Genomic DNA, 18,865 nt, shown 5'->3' with positions numbered 1-18,865 from the left:
AGAGTTCGTGTTTTACTAAGAACTCTAACCTCATATGCAATGGCATGTCTGCTCACTGTCCTTGCTGATCTAGGAGAGGAAGCATAGTGTTGATTCTGAAGAGTGCATTTGAAATGCTCCCCACTAAAGGAGACCTTTCTTATAGATACTGAAGTTGGGTTTCCAGGTTAATCATTCTAAGTGTACCTTAGCTGCTGTATTCTTTTATGAAACATTTAAAACAGGACCACAGAAAGCAGACTGATTCTATCTTCATGTCATTTCTATGCTAGTTCACCCATCTGGTTATCTCCTGAGCCCGAAATAAGTCTCAAAGAAAATATATTTTATTGTTTCTGACTACTTTCAATTATAAATAGAGCCAAATCAGATAATAAATAGTTTCCATTGGGAAGCTTTGCCAAGAATGTTAAATCTAATAGTGCAGTTAAGAAAAATTTAACTGAAAACAATTAAATTAAAATATTTTTGTTTGCCTAAACAGTCATAAAAGGGAAAATACTTTAAAACATATTTTGAAGTTAGTGCTGCATCTACAGTGGGTGATTAATTGCTGTGCAGCTTTTCCCCACATGCCAATTTTCCTCTTCCTTTTCCTTTGCTTCAAAAGAATGGCTGTCCTACGTACCGCCATTCCACATGCTCTGGTACTAACATCATTGATTTTGATATCATCACTTTTATACATACAGTTGCAGCCTTCTTATCTAATTCAATCAAAATCATTAACTGAAAAACACAAACTGCCTTAACATTTACTTTAAATTAAAGTGTAACTATACCTTCATTTGGCAATGTTTAGAAATAAAGCCAAGTTAGGTCTGCTGATTAGATTGAAGCATCGTCTTTCCTCACAAAGCATCCACACAATGAGCCACTGAAATCTCCTAGATTATTAGTTCCCCCAATCTTTTACTGTCATCTCTCCTATACTAGGCTTATCAAAGCTTAATTCAAGGCTTATCTTTAGCAATTTATTTTTGCAAAACATTTGATTTAGTTGTTCTAGAAAATCTCTTTTCACACGATTTCATTAATTAACATACTGCTTAATTAAATTGCATAATTGCAATTATTCATGCAACTGGCATAAACAGATTTGAGAGCAATCATAACTGCCAAGTTAACTTGGATCTGGCTGGATGGAGTAGCAGTGGACACGTAGCCAGGGAAGCTGGTCATCCTGGGTGTTCAGGCACCTTACTCAAGGTATTCACCATGGAATGAAGCACATGGGTTAGTCCAGTTCAGTTTGGGTAAGTGGAGGTCAATTCAGAGGCTTCTAGTGTGTTCCCTCACCTTTATGGAGATCCAGGAGCCACGTCAAACTTGTGAATACTACCCAGAACCAGAAGCAAAGAATTGAACACAACTAGCCACAAATAATTACTTATTTAAATAAGTATGTAACATTTACTACCTGTATAAGCCAGTTAGCTGTCAGCTAAATAATCACAGACAAATCTTTTTAGATTTCTAAATATATTTTCTAAGCCCCAACAGTAAACTTGATAATGGTCCTTCTAGGGGACTGGCATCCTGGCTGATAAACTGTCCCAAGCTTCAGAGATACAGGATCTAATTTTTTTTATCCTTTTTAAAATTAACACAGATAATTACATGTGTTAATGTGTAATGTTATTTTCATCACAGCTACAAGGAAGAGGTTTAGTGCTAGTGTCCTTGGGATCTATTGGATTTCTGGCCATGTAGTTTTTCCTTTCTTTGGATTTTTAAAATTATATACTGCAAAGATTTCAGCTGAGGGCTGGTCAAAAACTGGCTGCTTCAAGAAAAGATTGTGTCAAAGATAACTTTCTCCTGAACCATTTTTAAAGCTACTATTTAACACTCAGCTTAAAGGGCTTGAAAAACAAACCCAATGTATCAAAAATTAAGAAGATCACAGAAAAGCACAAGATATCTCAAATGCATACTTTTAAAAATAAAAGTGTTAAGTCTACTCATCTCACTTTATTTCTGCTAACTCCTTCTCTTCCTCGGGGTGTCATTAGAAGGCAATTACACAGCTCCTCCATACTCACTGTGAAGTTTAAAATATCAGACCAACTTAGACAGCTAGTTAATATCCAGCATTTTCTACTGTTCAAAACTCCACCTATCTAGACTCAAACTGAACCTATTAGTATTCATCTTTTACTCAGTTCTTGCATGAATTAACATTTTTAAGAGTCTTCCTAAATCTCCATCTTATGGAATCTCCCCAAATTATTTTTTGAGCCCAAAGTGTTGCCTATTTATTCCGGCCCAATACACAATGTGCATAAATTTACAATACCTATTAAACAGAACAGAGGTGCTTGACATTTTGAAAAGAATAATCACTCCCTTATCAGCTGCTATCATCTGTGGCTAGCAGGAGCCATCCTGGTTTTATAAGAAAGATAAAACTGAGACAGTCAAGTCAGAAAGCATTTTCAGGATTCTTTCTATAGATTTTATAAATCAGCATATATTCAATAGCTATTTCTGCTTTGTCATTTCTTTGTCTGTGGTGATTTTGTTTTGCCATTTTGTTTTTCTGATTAACATCTCTATTAGGGGGTGGGTAGAAGGAAAGGAGGGAGATAATATTCAAATGAGGTCATCTGGCCAGTCACTCATTGGCTAAAGTAGAGACCCAAGAGGCCAGTTTTGTGAGCTGAATTCTCTCCAAGGTCCAGTTTACTGTAGACAGATGCAAGTTCACTCCCACGCTACAGACTGTGACCCTGTTTCCTGCCAGATGTTTTGCACTTATGGCTCATGGTCATGAGGGCGGACCAGGCCAGTGAGTAGAGATGACTCAGGAAAATAGGCCTCACCTACAAACAAATAGATGCATAAGTCATTCTTCCTCTTTGCACTGTCGAGCTTTTTACCTGAAAATTCTTGGACTAAAGGTCTATCAGAAAACAAGGCTGTAACTACTGACTAAAATAGGTTTTGAATTATTTGTTAATTTTTCTCCCCTTTACCCTTACAATGACATTTAAACCAAAAATCAGATGTAACTTTTGTACTACCTACAAGCTAAGAAAGATTTTTACATTTTTAAATGGTTGAAAAATACCACGAGTAGTATTTCATGATGTAACTGAATAGAAACTTCATTTCTTCAATACGATTTTTTTCTCCTGTCTTTCCTTTTGATTCAGACTGGCCTCATCCAGCACCCTGACTCACCTGCCTCCTTCTCCCTTGCACATCCACTCCCCTAATCACTAAGCCATCAGGACAATGAGGCTCTGATCAAACAGTCTTAGGAGCAAAGCCTCCTCAGAGACAGAGTTTTTGTCAAACCAAAGATAAGCCGTAAGCCTGAGTTGTGGTTCAGCTCCAAGCCCAGAAAAGCAGAACATCCCCATGGACCACACCTTTGTGAAACCAGACAGGGCAGCCCCATGGCTGGCATCAGGACCAGGTGCAATGTCCAGCTCCCCTTACCCTAGCACCAGCCAATCAGTAGAGACCAACCATGACCCTAACTCCCCCAGTCACCATGAGTAATGACTTTTCCCTATATAATCCATCCCCTAGAAGCCAGGAGGAGACAGGTCTTACATAATAGCTCACCTGTGCCTCCAGGTTTGGCACCATTTGCCTAAATAAACCTTTACTTTCTTTGCTGAAAACTCTTGTTGTCATCTTGTTGGGCTTTGATATATGCAGGCAAACAAACCCCTTTAGTTCAGTAATAATAACACATGCAAAGTATTTGAAATTCACAACTCAGTGGCCATAAATATAGTTTTATTGGAACAGCTACCGCAATTGTTCCCGTATTACTTGTGGCTGCTTTTATGCTACAAAGGCAGGAATGCATCATTCCTGAAGCTGTATGGTCCACATTGATGAAAATATTTGCTGTCTGGCCTTTTGCAGAAAGTTTGCTGTCCCTGCTTTTTCTCATTCTACACAAATATTTCTGGTATCCTTACTGCCTTAGGAATCATGTGCTTTCTTATTACTTTCCATTTGTGCAGATCATTTTGTTTCTCTCAAAATCATAAATCTGGGGTGCTACCTCCAAAAAAAATGGTTTGTACTCTCCATTTTTATAAAAAAAAACCTGCATGATACTCAAGATTTTCAAAAGAGCATAGTCACAAGTGATGCTTCATCTCTTCCAGATGGTCAATAGAGTTGAATGTGCGTGCACACAGGCCTGAGATACTACTACGTGTTTTTTTTCACATTTTCTCAAATGCTAAAATAAATGAATTTTGCTTCTGACCCATAACTGAAATGCTGTTACTGAAAGGGGCGGGGGGGATAAACCCATTTCTACTGTATACAAACCAAAACACATGGGTTTGTGTTACCATGATTTTCCAGAAAAAATAATTGCAGACAGTTGAACACCCCTTTTGGAAAAGATAAAAAGAATGGTCTCCATGGCTCTCGGTGTGGCCTTCAAGCCCTGAGCAGATGTTGTCAGTAAGCTATCTATCTAGGGTTGCAAGTGTATTACCCAAGGAGGTGGCCATGTGAGGGCCTCGGGAAGTTCACTGTTGAGAAGGCTAGCCTGCCAGAGTGGGGTGGAGTGCACTTAACTCAAGACAGTCTCTGAAATGGGATTGTTGGTCTGTACCTTGAAGCAGTCAGATGTTCTGCCCCCTGGCCCCGTCCATACCACCCATCATTGTCCATGAGGGTCAAGAAAGGAGAGAGGGGAGGCTGATTCTCTTACTTTAGGTTTCCCCAGAAGTGTAGCCTTACATGAATATTTGAATGGAAGGAATTTATTTGGGAGGTAGTCAATGAAAGGTGTGGTGTCAAGCACACATTCACTGTGGGCCTCTGGAACATAATCCCACAGGAAACTCTAGGTAAAGGCCTCACACATAGGCTTCAGGGTTATCCCTGAGGGGTGCGGTAGCTTCCAGGGATATTAATTCCCCAGCATTGACTGGGGCAGATCAGCCTTCCCAGGTTTCAGAGAAAGCCTCAGGCTAAGAGACACAGAGGCTACTGGCAGTTGGAAGTTCCTCAGCGGGCCCTAGAGGGAGCTAGGATGACAAGCTAGATGGTGTGGTCACCAGATTGTCATTGTACAAAGAATATGGTGTTGTATTCAATTACATGAAAAAGTTCATCTTACATTTCCTCCCCTTCAGTAGCTTAAATTACATTGCAGTTGAACCCAAAGCAACACATACATCACTTACCAATATACACATTCCCAGAGATGGTATAAATGAAGCTTGTCCACCCTGAAAAGGAACCAGCAACATTAAAAGGTTAGGATCCATAATACCAAAAGGAACAAAGATATAACAATATATTTAACAATATCTGTGTATGTCAAAAGTAAATATATAAATTATGTAACACATACAAAAGATAAACTTTGACATAAAATCCTTTGTTTTACATATATATTTTAAAAGTTAAGTTTTGTGAGCTGTTTACAACACACACTCACACATGCGTACATGCATCCACATGGCCCTAAACCTAAATGACTTGGCCCCAAGTGTTTTTTTCGAGTGACACAAGGAGACAGTGTACAGTTTGCTTGGCTATGTATATATATATATATATATATATATCTATATATATATATAGATATATATATATATATCTATATATATATATAGATATATAGATATATATGCCAACCACTGTATTAACATCATGCTAATTGCCTTCCAGTTCTAACATCATGCTAATAACTGTAACACACCAATCTGGCTTATCTTCAGTTCATTGCGCTTCTTTCTCTCCAGGAAGAGAATATAGGAATGTGCTTTTATTTACTTAGTTGTACTTTAGTTTCCAGTGAAGTCAATTCTTTTTATCTATCCTAAAATAGAGCATCAAATGCAGGGATGCAGGGATGCATAATGTTTGGGGACACAAATGGGCTTTGGGCAGCCTGTGTGCTCCCTGGAACTGTCCCCACAATTTTTCCAGTGTGAACACTTTTCTGTGAAGAGGGTACATGACATTCACCAGATTCCTCCTGTGACCCATGGGGTCAAGAGCTCACAACCATGGATCACCTGCCATTGGTTCCCTGAGCACCAGCACTGGATTTTCATGGACATTTATTTATCATACCCATGGCCTAGGAGAGATGCTGCTGTGCCACTGAGGGACATGAATCTAGAAATGGCAAGCTCTAAATGGAATTAGGACATTACTCTGTTCCTTTGGTGGAAAACAGAAAGATCTGGGAAGCGAATGCAAAGCAAAGTTCAAGGTGGTAGGGCAGCACCCTAACTGGAGTCTGTGAGAACCAACGTGGTGATGCAGTCATCACAACAAAGGTGGGGGTAGAAGGGTCACAGAAGACATCTCTAGGAATGTGGATATGATGGCAGGTGGATTGAAATATGCAACAGAGGCACAGAAGAAAAGGTCTAACTGATAAAACTGAACGATTTGAGTCTGGTTAAGAAAATCTGAAGGATGGCAAAAGGAAGATACTTGGGTGGATGCCAGAGGATATTTTTTTCACCCTTGTATTTCAGTTTTTCCCCTGTGAGATTTTACTAGAATAAGTTTTAAGGCCTCTGGAAGTTAACGCCATTTGCTCATGGCTCACTCACACTTTTTCTCCCTCATTGACCCTCTTGCCAGTCCTCTTAGCTCAGTCTACCATGATTTAGTGAACATTTACCACTCACTGTGGGTGGAGACAGGAAGATGAATAAGGCACAGCCAAGTTTTCAGGTCATGTAAGTTTGGGGAGGGAGGTTCATGGTAGATGCTGAAAATCCATGCTAACAATTCACAGCTCCATCCCCCATATCTTATCCTGATGAGAGCACTTCTCTCTCTGCTTTGTAATGGATGCCAAACTTCCCTGGTCCTATTTCATCTGACTTGTAATAAAACTGTGCAACAGAACCCCTTCCTTAGCTGCTTTTCAAAAAATTTCACCACTGAAATTGCTCACATTTATTTTTCACAGTGTAAATATTTGCATTTTTTTTTCCATTATAAAAAGTAATACACGTGAACTGGAAAATACAGACATGGGCAAAAGTAGGTTCCCAGTTGTGAGTGACATATTCTCATGAGTTGATAAAGCTACTGTCATAATCAGCATGTCCTTTTTTACGTGAACAACTGGACACCTGCTTTTGCCCATGCCTGTGTGTGTGATGTCATCCAAACAGGAAATCTTCCTGCAATCTTCAGACTTACCCGACAGGATTATTGTTAGCAGTTCTGTATTTGAACTTTCAGTTTCTTTTATTTTCTATGCAGTATATAGTGTCTGCTTAAGAACTAGAATTAACAATGATCTGTTTGGGGTACCTTTCCATGTCAAAATGTGCAGAAATAACTCCTTCTTGGGAAAGACTGCAAAACATCCCATTCTAAGGACATGTTGTAATTCATGTAAGGTATATGATATAAAGCAATGATTTCCAAGTTTGACAGACTCACAAAGTTTTCAATTGCTCAGCTGAGTTTTCATTTGGAATTATTTTGATTGTTCTAATCTCATCTCTCCTCTATCCCATTCATTGCTACTCACCTTCCATGCAGAAAACTAGTCTATACATAATCACCTAAGTCTGTTTCGTTTCCCTTTTTATCTTCTTACATGATCCAAAAGAACCAAATATCTGCCGAAAGGAATGGTCAAGCCAATTTATTAAGTATATGCACTATTTTTGTTCTGTGAAAAAGTCTTTCATTAGGATATAGTGTCTATCTTTATTAGTAATAACAATTCATGTTACTGGTTGGGAGGCACAGAGTTTAGAGGGAATGAAATAGGAACAAGGGGATGATCTCCTTTTTTTCCTTCTTTTTAACATGTTGTCCTTCTGCGCTTGCTTCTATTAAACTTTGTTTGATTTCCATCAAGCATTGTTTCTTAAAACAAGAGTCACATTGTGTGAATGCTTACTATATGTTTAAGAACCACCATATTTTATTAGAATTCCTTCTCCGCTAAGAGCAGAATTACATCAGCAAAGAGTTCTCTTGTGACATTTTCAAATCCTTCTCCACTTTCTATCTTCTCCCACCTCTCCTCACACTCTGATGTCCTGCACCAGCAATTGATACCATCCCCACATTTTTATTGTACCGTCAGAGGTCACTGGCCCTACAGTTTCCTGTCTTCTATAGATGTCCTCTCTAAACTACTGGCTCTTTGCAGTTGGGAAGCTCTTCCCTTCCCTCAGGCAATAACAAAGAAAATGAGTTGGGATGGAGGTCACATTTCACCTCTGGCCCTGTAGAATGGTTTAATCAGTAACACATTTAAGTTCAGAACTCCTTTAGTCAAACGTAAAAAATGTAACACTTTTCTTTTCAATATGTAAATCATTTTCTGTGGCATTTGCTCTCATTTCCACCAAGGTTCCCAATTCTTGCAAAGTCACTAGGGACAGCTTTACTTGGACTACATTCCTTGCCTCAATCCAGCTCATTTTCCTCCTGCCTCTGAGTCTTAGAGTTCATTAGTTCAATGAACTTCACAACCACTCCTTACACATATATGTGTGGAGGCGTAGCAAAACATGGCGTGGTGACACATCAGACCCTTGACAAATTCAACTCTGGGTAGGGAAGGAGAGAGAGAAGTGAGGGAAATGTGGCTAAGGAGACAATGAACCTCCCTCCAAACTCTGGGTCACATAGGTGGCCAGACCCCAGTGCTGCTTTCTAAGAGACCTGCCCCCGAACTGTGTTCAGCATGGGCAGGCAGCTCCCTCAGCATGGATTTTATGCCTGGCCTGCTGAGGTCCTCCCTCTCCTTCCCTTCCTTATTCCACCAAATTATTTCAAATTTTTTATTTTAAAATAATTTCAGACATGCAGAAGAGTTTCAAAAATAGTACAGAGAATGACCATCATTCACCCAGATTCTCCAAAAGCTAGCACGTTATCCCATATATACTTTATTATCCCTCTCTTTAGAAATATATGTCATTCTTTTCTTCTGAAATATTTGAGAGCAAACTTACAGACATGATACCCTTTTACCTTGAAATAATTTTCAGTATGGATTTTCTAAAAACAGAGATATCTTCTTATATAACCATAGTGTTCTTATAAAAATATGAAATTGATATAATATCAATGAAAAAATTATGACCATTAATACAATACTACTATGTTTATACAGATATTCAAATTGTGCCAGTTGTCTCAGTAATGCCTTTTATGGCAAAAAGAAACAAAAATTTCAAAGTCAGGTTCCAATCTGGGTTTACTTTCTTGAACATTTAGTTGCCATGTCTAATCTCCTTTCATCTGAAACATTCCTCAGTATTTTTCTTTCCTTAAAAGTACAGACCAGTTATTTTGTACAACAGAGGTGTCCAACCTTTTGGCATCTCTGGGCCACACTGGAAGAGGAGTTGTCTTGGGCCACACATTAAATACCCAAACACTAACGAAAACTGATGAGCAATGAAAAGGTCCGTGCATAATTTTCATGAGATCCCACCACCACAGATAAGCAAAAAAGTCTTCACATAATAACCCTATTATGCAGCGGCCCTTTTGATAATCTTTTAAAATCATCAAGCAGTTCCCAAGTTTGTGATCATTAATACAGAAAATGTACATGCCTAAGTAATAAAGCTTAGTATAAAACTTAGTAATAAAACTAAGTAATGTTTTAAGTAAATATATGATTTTGTGTTGGTCTGCTTTCATAGCCATTCTGGGCTGTGGGTTGAACACCTTGTGACTTGGTTCTAAGGAGCAAAAGAACACAATAGTGATGGGCTGTCACTTCTGAGATTAGGTTACCTAAAGACTCTGATTTCCATCTTGCTAACCCCTTTTGACTCTCGCATTTGCTGGCTTGGATGAAGCCTGCAGCCATGCTGTGAGCTGTGCCATGGAGAGGCCCATGTGGCAAGGACCTGAGAGTGGACTGCAGCCAACAACCTTAAAGAAACTGAATGCTACCAACAACCCCATGGCTGTGAGTTTGGAAGTGCACCCTTTCCCTTTCAGCCCTGGGATGACCGCAGCCCTGACTTGATACCATGATTGCAGAGTTATAAGGGTTCCTGACCCAGAGGACACAGGTAAACTGTAAGACACTGTGAGATAATAAATGTTGTTTCAAGCCACTAAATTCTAGATATACTGATAGATAACTAATACAGTAAGACTTATTTAAACATATCTTAATGTGGTTTACTGAGTAGCTACCATATGCACGGCATTAAAATCTACTTTCCGAAAAGTGTTTTGAAGCATTTATTTCTTTTCCCCAAAGTTTTAAGATATCATTGATGTGGCTCCTTACACTTTGTCCCCCTTGAAGGTAAACATGGAAGCAAAAAATGTATCAATATTTAAGAGGGTGCATTAATTTTTCTATTGGTGCTGTAACAAATTGCCACAAACTTGGTGGCTTAAAACAACAAAACTTTATTATCTTACAGTTCTGGAGGTCAAAAGTCCAAAAATGGGTTTTAAGCATCTAAAATCAAGGTGTCTGCCCTGGCTGGTGTAGTTCAGTGGATTGAATGCAGGCTGTGAACCCAAGGGTTGCAGGTTCAATTCCCACTCGGGGTACCTCCCTGGGTTGTGGGCCAGGTCCCCAGTGAGGGCCACGTGAGAGACAACCACAGATTGATGTTTCTCTCCCTTTCTTTCTCCCTTCCTTCCCCATCTCTCAAAAATAAATAAATACATAAATAAATAAATAAATAAATAACCTTTAATAAAATTAAGGTGTCTGCTGAGCAGTGTTCCTTTCTGAGTTTTATGGGAGTGTTATTTCCTTGCTTTTTCTAGCCACTACAGGTATCTTGGCTGCTGGCCTCCTTCCATTTCCAAAGCAGCAACTGCATCACTCTGACCTCTGCTTCCATTGTTCTCTCTCTCTCTCCTTTTCTGTCTCTCTGACTCCTGTCTTCCTCTTTTATGTATACAGATCTTTTTGATTATATTGGGTCCAGTGGATTATCCAGACTAACCTCCCCATCTCAATATCCTTAATGTATCCCCTTTATCATGTAAGGTAACATATTGACAACTTGGATATTTTGGTGGAGTCATTATTCTGCTTACCACAGGCAGAGAGGTAGGCTATATATTTTCTAAAGGAATTTTGCTGATTGACATGCATATCCATCTACTGTAAAGTTACAATTAAGGGATGTAAAAACAGGCTTATGAAATTAATTTTTCCATACCTTAACAATCCTTTTTTAAAACATTCCAGATCATGTTTTTAAAAAGCTGGTAGCAGAGGCATTATGAAGGGAGATGGGGAAAACAGAGTGGCTGTTGACAGCCAAATCATGATGCAGTCAGTCAGAAGACAAAGGGGACATGATGACCAGAAGCCACAAATTTCTTGGAAAAGATCAATATTTTCCTAGAAATACAGATTTATGTCCTTCTAAGTGAATGATAACCAACAGTGTTATCGGTACATCACTTCACAGCAAGGAAAATCAGACTGCATAGCAAGAGATGGTAAAAGTCACTGCAGAGAGAGAGAGAGAGAGAGAGAGAGAGAGAGAGAGAAACTACTTACTCTTATTTTAGCCAAGAAATAACATGAAAAACGTGTGGCCAATGCGAAAAGAATTTGGTACTGTCAGAGACTTGACAAATTGGATTATTTGTAAGTGATGCACCATGCAGCTCCATTCTTGATATTAACTACCTTCCAAAATCATCACTGCATGAAACATCTGTTTTTGGCAAGATTAGCACAGCTCCACGGAAACATGCCTTGCCCGAAGGAAATAAAGACATGGTAAAAATCGATTCCAATACTATTTATGGGAAGGAATTCAGAAAAAAACAATTTAGCCTGATTCATGAGAAATTTTTTCTGTCTCCCTTAATGGGACGTTGCTTGGGAAATGTGCATTTTCCTGGTATAGGAATGGGATGGTAGCAGTGTATGCCTCTATCTCTAGCCCATTCGTTTGGTAATGAAACAATGAAGTCAACATTAGTTAGATTGCAAAGCTTATGCCAAAATCCAAACATAACCCAGATATCCATGTCAAGTCCACTTACCATGAGTAACAAAGCAATCAAAATATTATAAACAAAACAGTCGATGCCATAAAACATCCAAATAAAATGAATTTAGACAGCCTTGGATTTTACAATGGAATTTGACCTGGACACAGAGACCCACCTCAGAATGAAAGATACACACAGACTAAAAGTAAAGGGATGGAAAAAGATACTTCATAAAAATGGAAAGGTAGTTTTAAACAAAGGCAAAGGGTGAACTTGGCTTAAATGACTTGATAATAAAATTTATACAGCATAATTTTATCAACCAATATGTCTGATTCCAGGCAGCCAGAACTATCATGTCTATAAAATGTGTTATAAGATCTGAATTGTTTGTTCGGTACTGGACAGAGAATCCTCAAACTTTGGATTTGTCACCTAAGGCAAGCAAGAATGAATGTGTGTGTGTGTGTGTGTGTGTGTGTGTGTGTGTGCGCGTGTGTGTGTAAGAGAGAGAGAAAGACAGAGTCAGAGACAGAGACACAGACAGAGAGAGCACTATAACTTGAGGTCATGTCTTAGAAAAGGAGGCTCTGCTTCATAGCTGGGTTGATAAAAGATTTGTTTGAAGTGGGTTTGCAGTGACTCAACAATAAACGTACATTTCTAATTACTTGCTTTTGTTTCCTTCCAAAAATGTTTTTGAAAATAAATCTGACTTTTAAAATTCGTAGTGATGAAATAATATAGAAGTACAGCTTTGTTAACAGATAGATACCCATTCTCTCATGAGGCCACAGAGGGTGGTGGCTAAGTGTAGAGCAAAAATTGACATGAACCGCACACAGCGTTGGTGGGGGCATGGAGAAACTGGTAGAAGCCTGACAAAAAGTGTGACTGCCTTTTGGACTGCAACTTGATAATATCTTTTAAAAATTAAATGTGTGTACACCTTGTAAGCATCCCTGGAAACCTGACACGTCAAAATAAGCCCCCATATGGAAGGACACGAGTCCAGGGATATGCATTGCAGACCAGTGTGCGGTGGCCAAGTGCTAGAAACAAAGGGAGTACCATTGATAGGAAATAGCTAAATGTGTTTCAGTCAACCCATGGCATAGAATACCATCATTCAAGAGAGCCACATGAGTAGACTGGGAAGAATTCCCATGAGGTATAGTCTGAGCAAAAAAGCAAAATGCAAAAATGTATTTATAATACAATTCCATTTTAGTAAAACAATGAGAAAATAACCCCATATATCTGTATATTTACATGCATATATATGTCAGTATACAAATGTAAGTGTGGACAAAAACACAGCAAGATCTAATTCAAGGATACATCCAGATCTCAGATATACAGAGGAGCTACTGCGATGGGCTAGTAAGGGAGAAAAAAGGAATGCAAGGATGCAAACTCAGAAGTAAAAGAAAAAAGTTAAAGTGTGTGGGCTACCACATATGTTGTTATAAAAATTATGTACAAGGATAGGCATATGTTTAAGTGAGTTAATTAAAATTTTTTCTGTACTTAAAAATAGCCAGAATGAAAAAACTAAAGAAGAAAATAATGGGTTTGAGGTTGATGCCTAATGATTTCAGGTTCAACAATATTTTTAAAATAAATAAATGCTTGAGAGTTTTCTAATTATTCTTTGCATTTAAATGTCACCCTAAATGTAAGTCTTCCATAGCGATACCTTTCTCAAAACATGCATGTATCTCAATTAAGGATGCACTTGCTCATAAGTAACAAGATCAGATTTTGCCTCCAGGAACACTGTACATCAATAGCAGTCAGGAAGTTGGAAGATGTGGCTAAAAGTCCTATCTTGTCAGCAAGCCTTTACATGGCTTTGACACTTCACTAATTGTAACATGAGGGGGGTGGCCCAGATGGGCCTGCCCTAACATTCTATGCCCTACCTTGAAAGGTCCCATCAATACTGGCTAGTTTAAACATCATAAAACCTAAACTAAATTCATAGAACTTTGTGCTGAGTTTCAGAATCAAGCACATTCCAGAGAAAGTGGCCCCCTGTGTGTTTTCCATTTCCTGAAACGGTCACTAAACCCCAGAACCCTTCATACCTTTAGGAATAGGCTGGGAATGCTTTGCTCCTTGGTCCAGTTTGAAGTCCAAATATAAGGTTGGTGTGCGAGTGTAAACCTTGGACTGAAAAGAGAGGGGAAACAATCAGCGTCTTTTCAAGAATAAGGTTCTTCCTTACTCCAGCTGGACCCTTCTTGATGGGTCCAGGGCCTGAATCCATTATACGTACAATTCTTCCTTTAGATACGCGCTATTAAAGTGGGGGTGGAGGGTCAGGAGCTGGATGGTTTGCAATTAAAGCCTCCTCTTAAGGGTCCTGGTCTAAAAGTTAGCCCTCCTAGCTTTACAATATGGTTGACAAGCTATCATATTTCAGGATGATAGCTATCTCTCAATAGCCATTTCTCAAATATGGTCCAATGTTAATAGTTTACTGGGCAATAGTCGCTCCAAATTTCTCACTTCCAGTCTTCCGCTTGATATGGCAAGTTATCTCTCATCCAAATGTATGTTTCTTCCCCAGGTCTCAATAAAGCCACATGTATTTTGAAATACAAGGTACCAAAAAGTGACCTGTAAGTATTTTTATTTATTCTAACTTGGCCCTCTTGCACACAAAAAAGTAGTCTACCATTGCTGGCTTGAATAAGCCATGACTCACAAACTTTTACAGGATTTTCCATTGTGGAGTGGCTTTGATTCTGTCAACACTTCAGGAGAGTTTGTAATTCAATATGATACCATTCTGAATCACTGGCATAGAGAAAAATCCAAGGGATTAACACTGTTGCTGCAAATTTGATGATGCCTCATTGTGCATCACAAAGCTCAAGTGGTTCTGTCCTAGTTTTTAAAACAAGATACACACAAAAATGAAAAAGTACATAATGCTAAATTTGGCAAGGATATAGAGTAACTGGAACTTTCATACACTGCTATTGAAACTATAACTTGGTATAAACACTTTAGAAAACTGCTTGGCAATATGTAGTAGAGGTAAATATGTGCATAATCTGTGACCTAGCATCCCAACTCAGAAGTGCATCCCTGAAGTCCTGGCTGGGTAGATCAGTTGGTCAGAGCAGCATCTCAATACACCAAGGTTGTGGGTTTGAATCCTGGTCAGAGCACATACAAGAATCAAAGTGTATCCCCAATGGAAATGTTCACCTAAAGTCATATACATGAATCTTGATAGTGACATTTACAGTAAGATGCAAAAGCTGGAAATAGTCTACATGTCTTTAATGATAAAAAGGGGTAAGTGAATTATAAATACTTACACAATGGAATACTACACAGGAAGGAGAAAGAATGAACCCAACCACATGCAATAACTCAGATGAATGTCACAAGCATAATGCTGAGCACACAAAGGCAGACAAAGAATATAATATATCATATGATTCCATTTCTATAAAGTTCAAAACAAAGGAAAAATAATCTATGGTGTCAAAAGTCAGAAAAGTGGTTATCTTGGGAAGGTTAGTAACTGGATGGTATTCAAAACAGGGCTCTAGTGTATGACAATGTTCTGTTTCTTTTCTTTTTCTTTTTTTTAACTTTTTTGTAAAATTTACTCTTATGAAGTTGCAACTTAAACACAATGAAATGCACAAATCTGAAATATACAGCTGAAGTTTCTGCTACACTTTGCCTTTTCCTTATATACCCATATCAAGCCACAGAAAACTATCATACCAGAAGGTTTCTTTATGTTCCTTCTGAGGAATTACCACCCAAACTAATTTTCTCACTTAAAAAATTTACATTTAAAAATATCATTGATAGACAATACATGGACTATTTGAAAGTGAACTGTTTGATACATTTTGATAAGCATAAATCTGTGAAAACATCAATCAAGACAATAAGCATATCCATCAGTCTCAATGGTTTCCATGCTTATTTGTAATCCCCACATGCCATGCTTCCTTACTCTCCAATTCCCCCAGCAACCACTGAGTGCATTTTATTCAATTTTATATAAAGGAAATCATACACATGTAATTTTTGTCTTAATTTATTCAATAATTATGCTCTGTTTCTTGACCTGGTTTCTGATTTCATGGCTGTGCTCACTTGATGAACATGTGCTGAGCTATACACTTGATTTGTCCATTTTTGTATATATATTAAATTTTAATAAAAGCTTACATTTATTAAAAACATGAATGTGTAAATAGACCACAAGAGAGAATCCAGAGCCCAGAATTATTTTCTCCTTAATAAAGGCATGGTGTTGCAGAAAATAATTATTTAAACTCCACAAAAACATGGACATTTCTGCCTTTTTCACCCAGGTCCAACCCACTGTGTCTATCACATAGTAGGTGTTCAATAAATACTTACTGAATGTTTCCTAATGGGAAATCTCATGTATAGTAAAAAATTCATTTATAGTATACATAGGATATTCATCAATATTTTTACCTGCATGCAGCAAAATGCCTCTTTTTCAAGAAGGGTGATTTGGTATGGTGAAAGTGTACATCTGTACATTCAATTTTGGAATAGAGGTTTATAAATAATGCTGTCAGAAAACTGTTCCTTTTTCTATAAATGTTTCACGTACTGAAGCTTTGGACTTTAAATGGTCTGGTAGGTTGTTTTACATGGCTTAGCAGGTCAAGCTGCATCAATATAGCTTCAAAGATAGGAAAAGCACATTCCCTTGTACGCACATAAGTGAAACCAGAAAGTCCTGTGACATCAAGTGCAGCCTGAGGCCAAAGATTCACAATCAGTCTGAAGAGCTTGAAACATACACTACCACAAAGGCAGCACCAGCATGAAGCAGGAGCTAATTCTCTAGAATCATTAGGTGTGTAAGGCACCATATGGAAAGAATCTGGTGTGTCTAATGAAGACTTCTAAAATTACCTCTAAAAAGATCAAGGGTAAATGTCACACAATATCAGATGACTCCTCTATCTGGGCAATATTTTGCTCTCTGCCAGGAAAAGAACACCTATTTGGTTTAAGGCTTTCCTAACCTCTGCCTCAGTGGCAAATGCAGCATCCCTGCCTACAGCAAAGAGATTAATCACAAAGAAGTTTTTATTTAATCTTCACTAATATTCTCCCACAATGTATCATAAAATAATCTTGAACTGGAAACCAGGAGTCTTTGGTGCTAGGATTGCTTTTCTTGCTCAAAACATTTTTCTTCTGCGATTAGTTCAATCATCTGAAAATCTTGTGTTGAGACTCACTGACGTTGAAGTCTATCTCTGATTCCGAAATTCTGAATCAGAAAATTAATGTTTTCCTCCATCTTTTAATTTTTTAATTCCCTTCTAATTTCTCAGGCCAGAGCCATAGAAAGGTGAGATGTGGCTAGGGTGATGGAGAGCAACTAGGGCTGTGGAGACTGAGTGGGGAGCCACTGATCAGTTCACCCTATTCTTGCCCTCAAACTCAGTCACCAGTCTTGCCCTCTGAGCTAGCTCTTTTTCTTTTCTTCCTGCCTCAGCTTCTCCACCTAATTTGTATTGTCCAAAAAATAGTAATTTCTCTAAGACTGCAACAACATAGATGCACATGTATGTGCACAAAACACTCACAGAAGTCTGTACTTATGTATTCATTTATAAAAACGTTAACAGAAATCAATGAGAGATGTTATAAAATTATAAAGCCACAAATATACCCTATTGTCTTATAGCATTAAAAGGACTAAAGGAAAATTTTAAATTCATTGTGAAGGTGTTTTTTTAACCACATCTATAGTCTCCAATAGAATTCTGATTCTAATATCCTTTTTGTAATGAAAATTGGATCACTGAAGGTTTCAATAAAGCACACATCTTGAATGATCAACTACCCCAAACCTAAAAGTATATTATTCTATTTCAGGTAATCCATAACAAGATAAGACTCAATTTGGAATCTGTTCCCAGGAATATGTGTAGGAAACCATTTTTGAAAAGCAGGTAGATTTAAAAAAATTTTTTTATCTTCCATGGTAACTCTGTTGAAATAGCAAATATAAATTATATTCATTTCACTCAAGGATGATAATGCCAGCCTCAAATATACTTTAAGCAAACCTGGATTTCATTTTTCTATTACACACTGCTGATTTGGAACCATAAAGAAATATTGCCAGTAGTCACATTCTTTCTTGTGTTCTATTTTTTTATCCTTGCCTGAGGACATGCTTTTTGATTTTAGAGACAGGAGAAGGGAGGGGGAGAAACATCAATGTAAGAGAGAAACATCAATTGGTTGCCTGTTGTGCGCGCTCCAAACAGGGACAAATCCACAACCTAGGCTTGTGTCCTGACCAGGAATTGAACCCACGACCTTCCAGTTTTACAGGACTACACGCCAATGAAGTGAGCCCTGCTGGTTAGGGCTGTTTTATTTATTTTATGAATAGTATTAAACTATTAATATGCCCTCAAAATATAATGAGAATTTAATTAAACAAGTCATTCTTTTTTGGTAAAAACTGGGCTATGTATCTATTTCCACAGTATTAAAATAAATTGGCCCATTACAATCTAAAATAAAACATTTCTCTATGAATGTTTCAGCATGAACAGAACAAACATCCTTCAGTTCCATCAGTGAAATTTCTCTTTCCTTTTTTTTTACTGTTTTGGTCCTGATTAATAGTGTCAGTGCAGACACTAAAATCCAAAGCTTTTCCTCTTTTGTCTCTTCTCATTTCATAATTCTCTGTTAAAAGTGTTTAGAAACCTTATCTTTAAATGTTTTAGTCGGTATTTCAAAGGCCTAATGGCTTAAAATCTTACAGTTCAAATAACAAGTAGGCCAAGCTTCTAGAAGGTAAGTCATGTAACTCTTCATAAGAGGTTAAGGATAAATTTTGTCTAGCCAACAACAGAAGTGCTACCAAATCCAGACAAGCCTTGTCTCT

The 18,865-nt window shown here is 37.9% G+C and overlaps 1 protein-coding gene across 2 annotated transcripts in view; it reads right to left on the bottom strand.

The window, feature by feature from the left end:
- Window positions 1–18,865, bottom strand: part of PIR (pirin) — an 80,358-nt gene that overhangs the window by 13,957 nt on the left and 47,536 nt on the right. For both annotated transcript variants that reach the window (XM_045856144.1, XM_045856145.1), the window contains exons 6-7: window positions 14,016–14,100; window positions 5,172–5,216 (exon numbers count right to left, since the gene is read on the bottom strand). In XM_045856144.1, the coding sequence (XP_045712100.1) occupies window positions 5,172–5,216; window positions 14,016–14,100 (130 nt within the window). The remainder of the gene's footprint in view (window positions 1–5,171; window positions 5,217–14,015; window positions 14,101–18,865) is intronic.

This window comes from Phyllostomus hastatus, unplaced genomic scaffold, assembly GCF_019186645.2.
Source record: "Phyllostomus hastatus isolate PE091 unplaced genomic scaffold, TTU_PhHast_1.1 phas_scaffold_12, whole genome shotgun sequence".
Taxonomy (NCBI): domain Eukaryota; kingdom Metazoa; phylum Chordata; class Mammalia; order Chiroptera; family Phyllostomidae; genus Phyllostomus; species Phyllostomus hastatus.
This window is presented reverse-complemented; position numbering and strand designations above follow the sequence as displayed.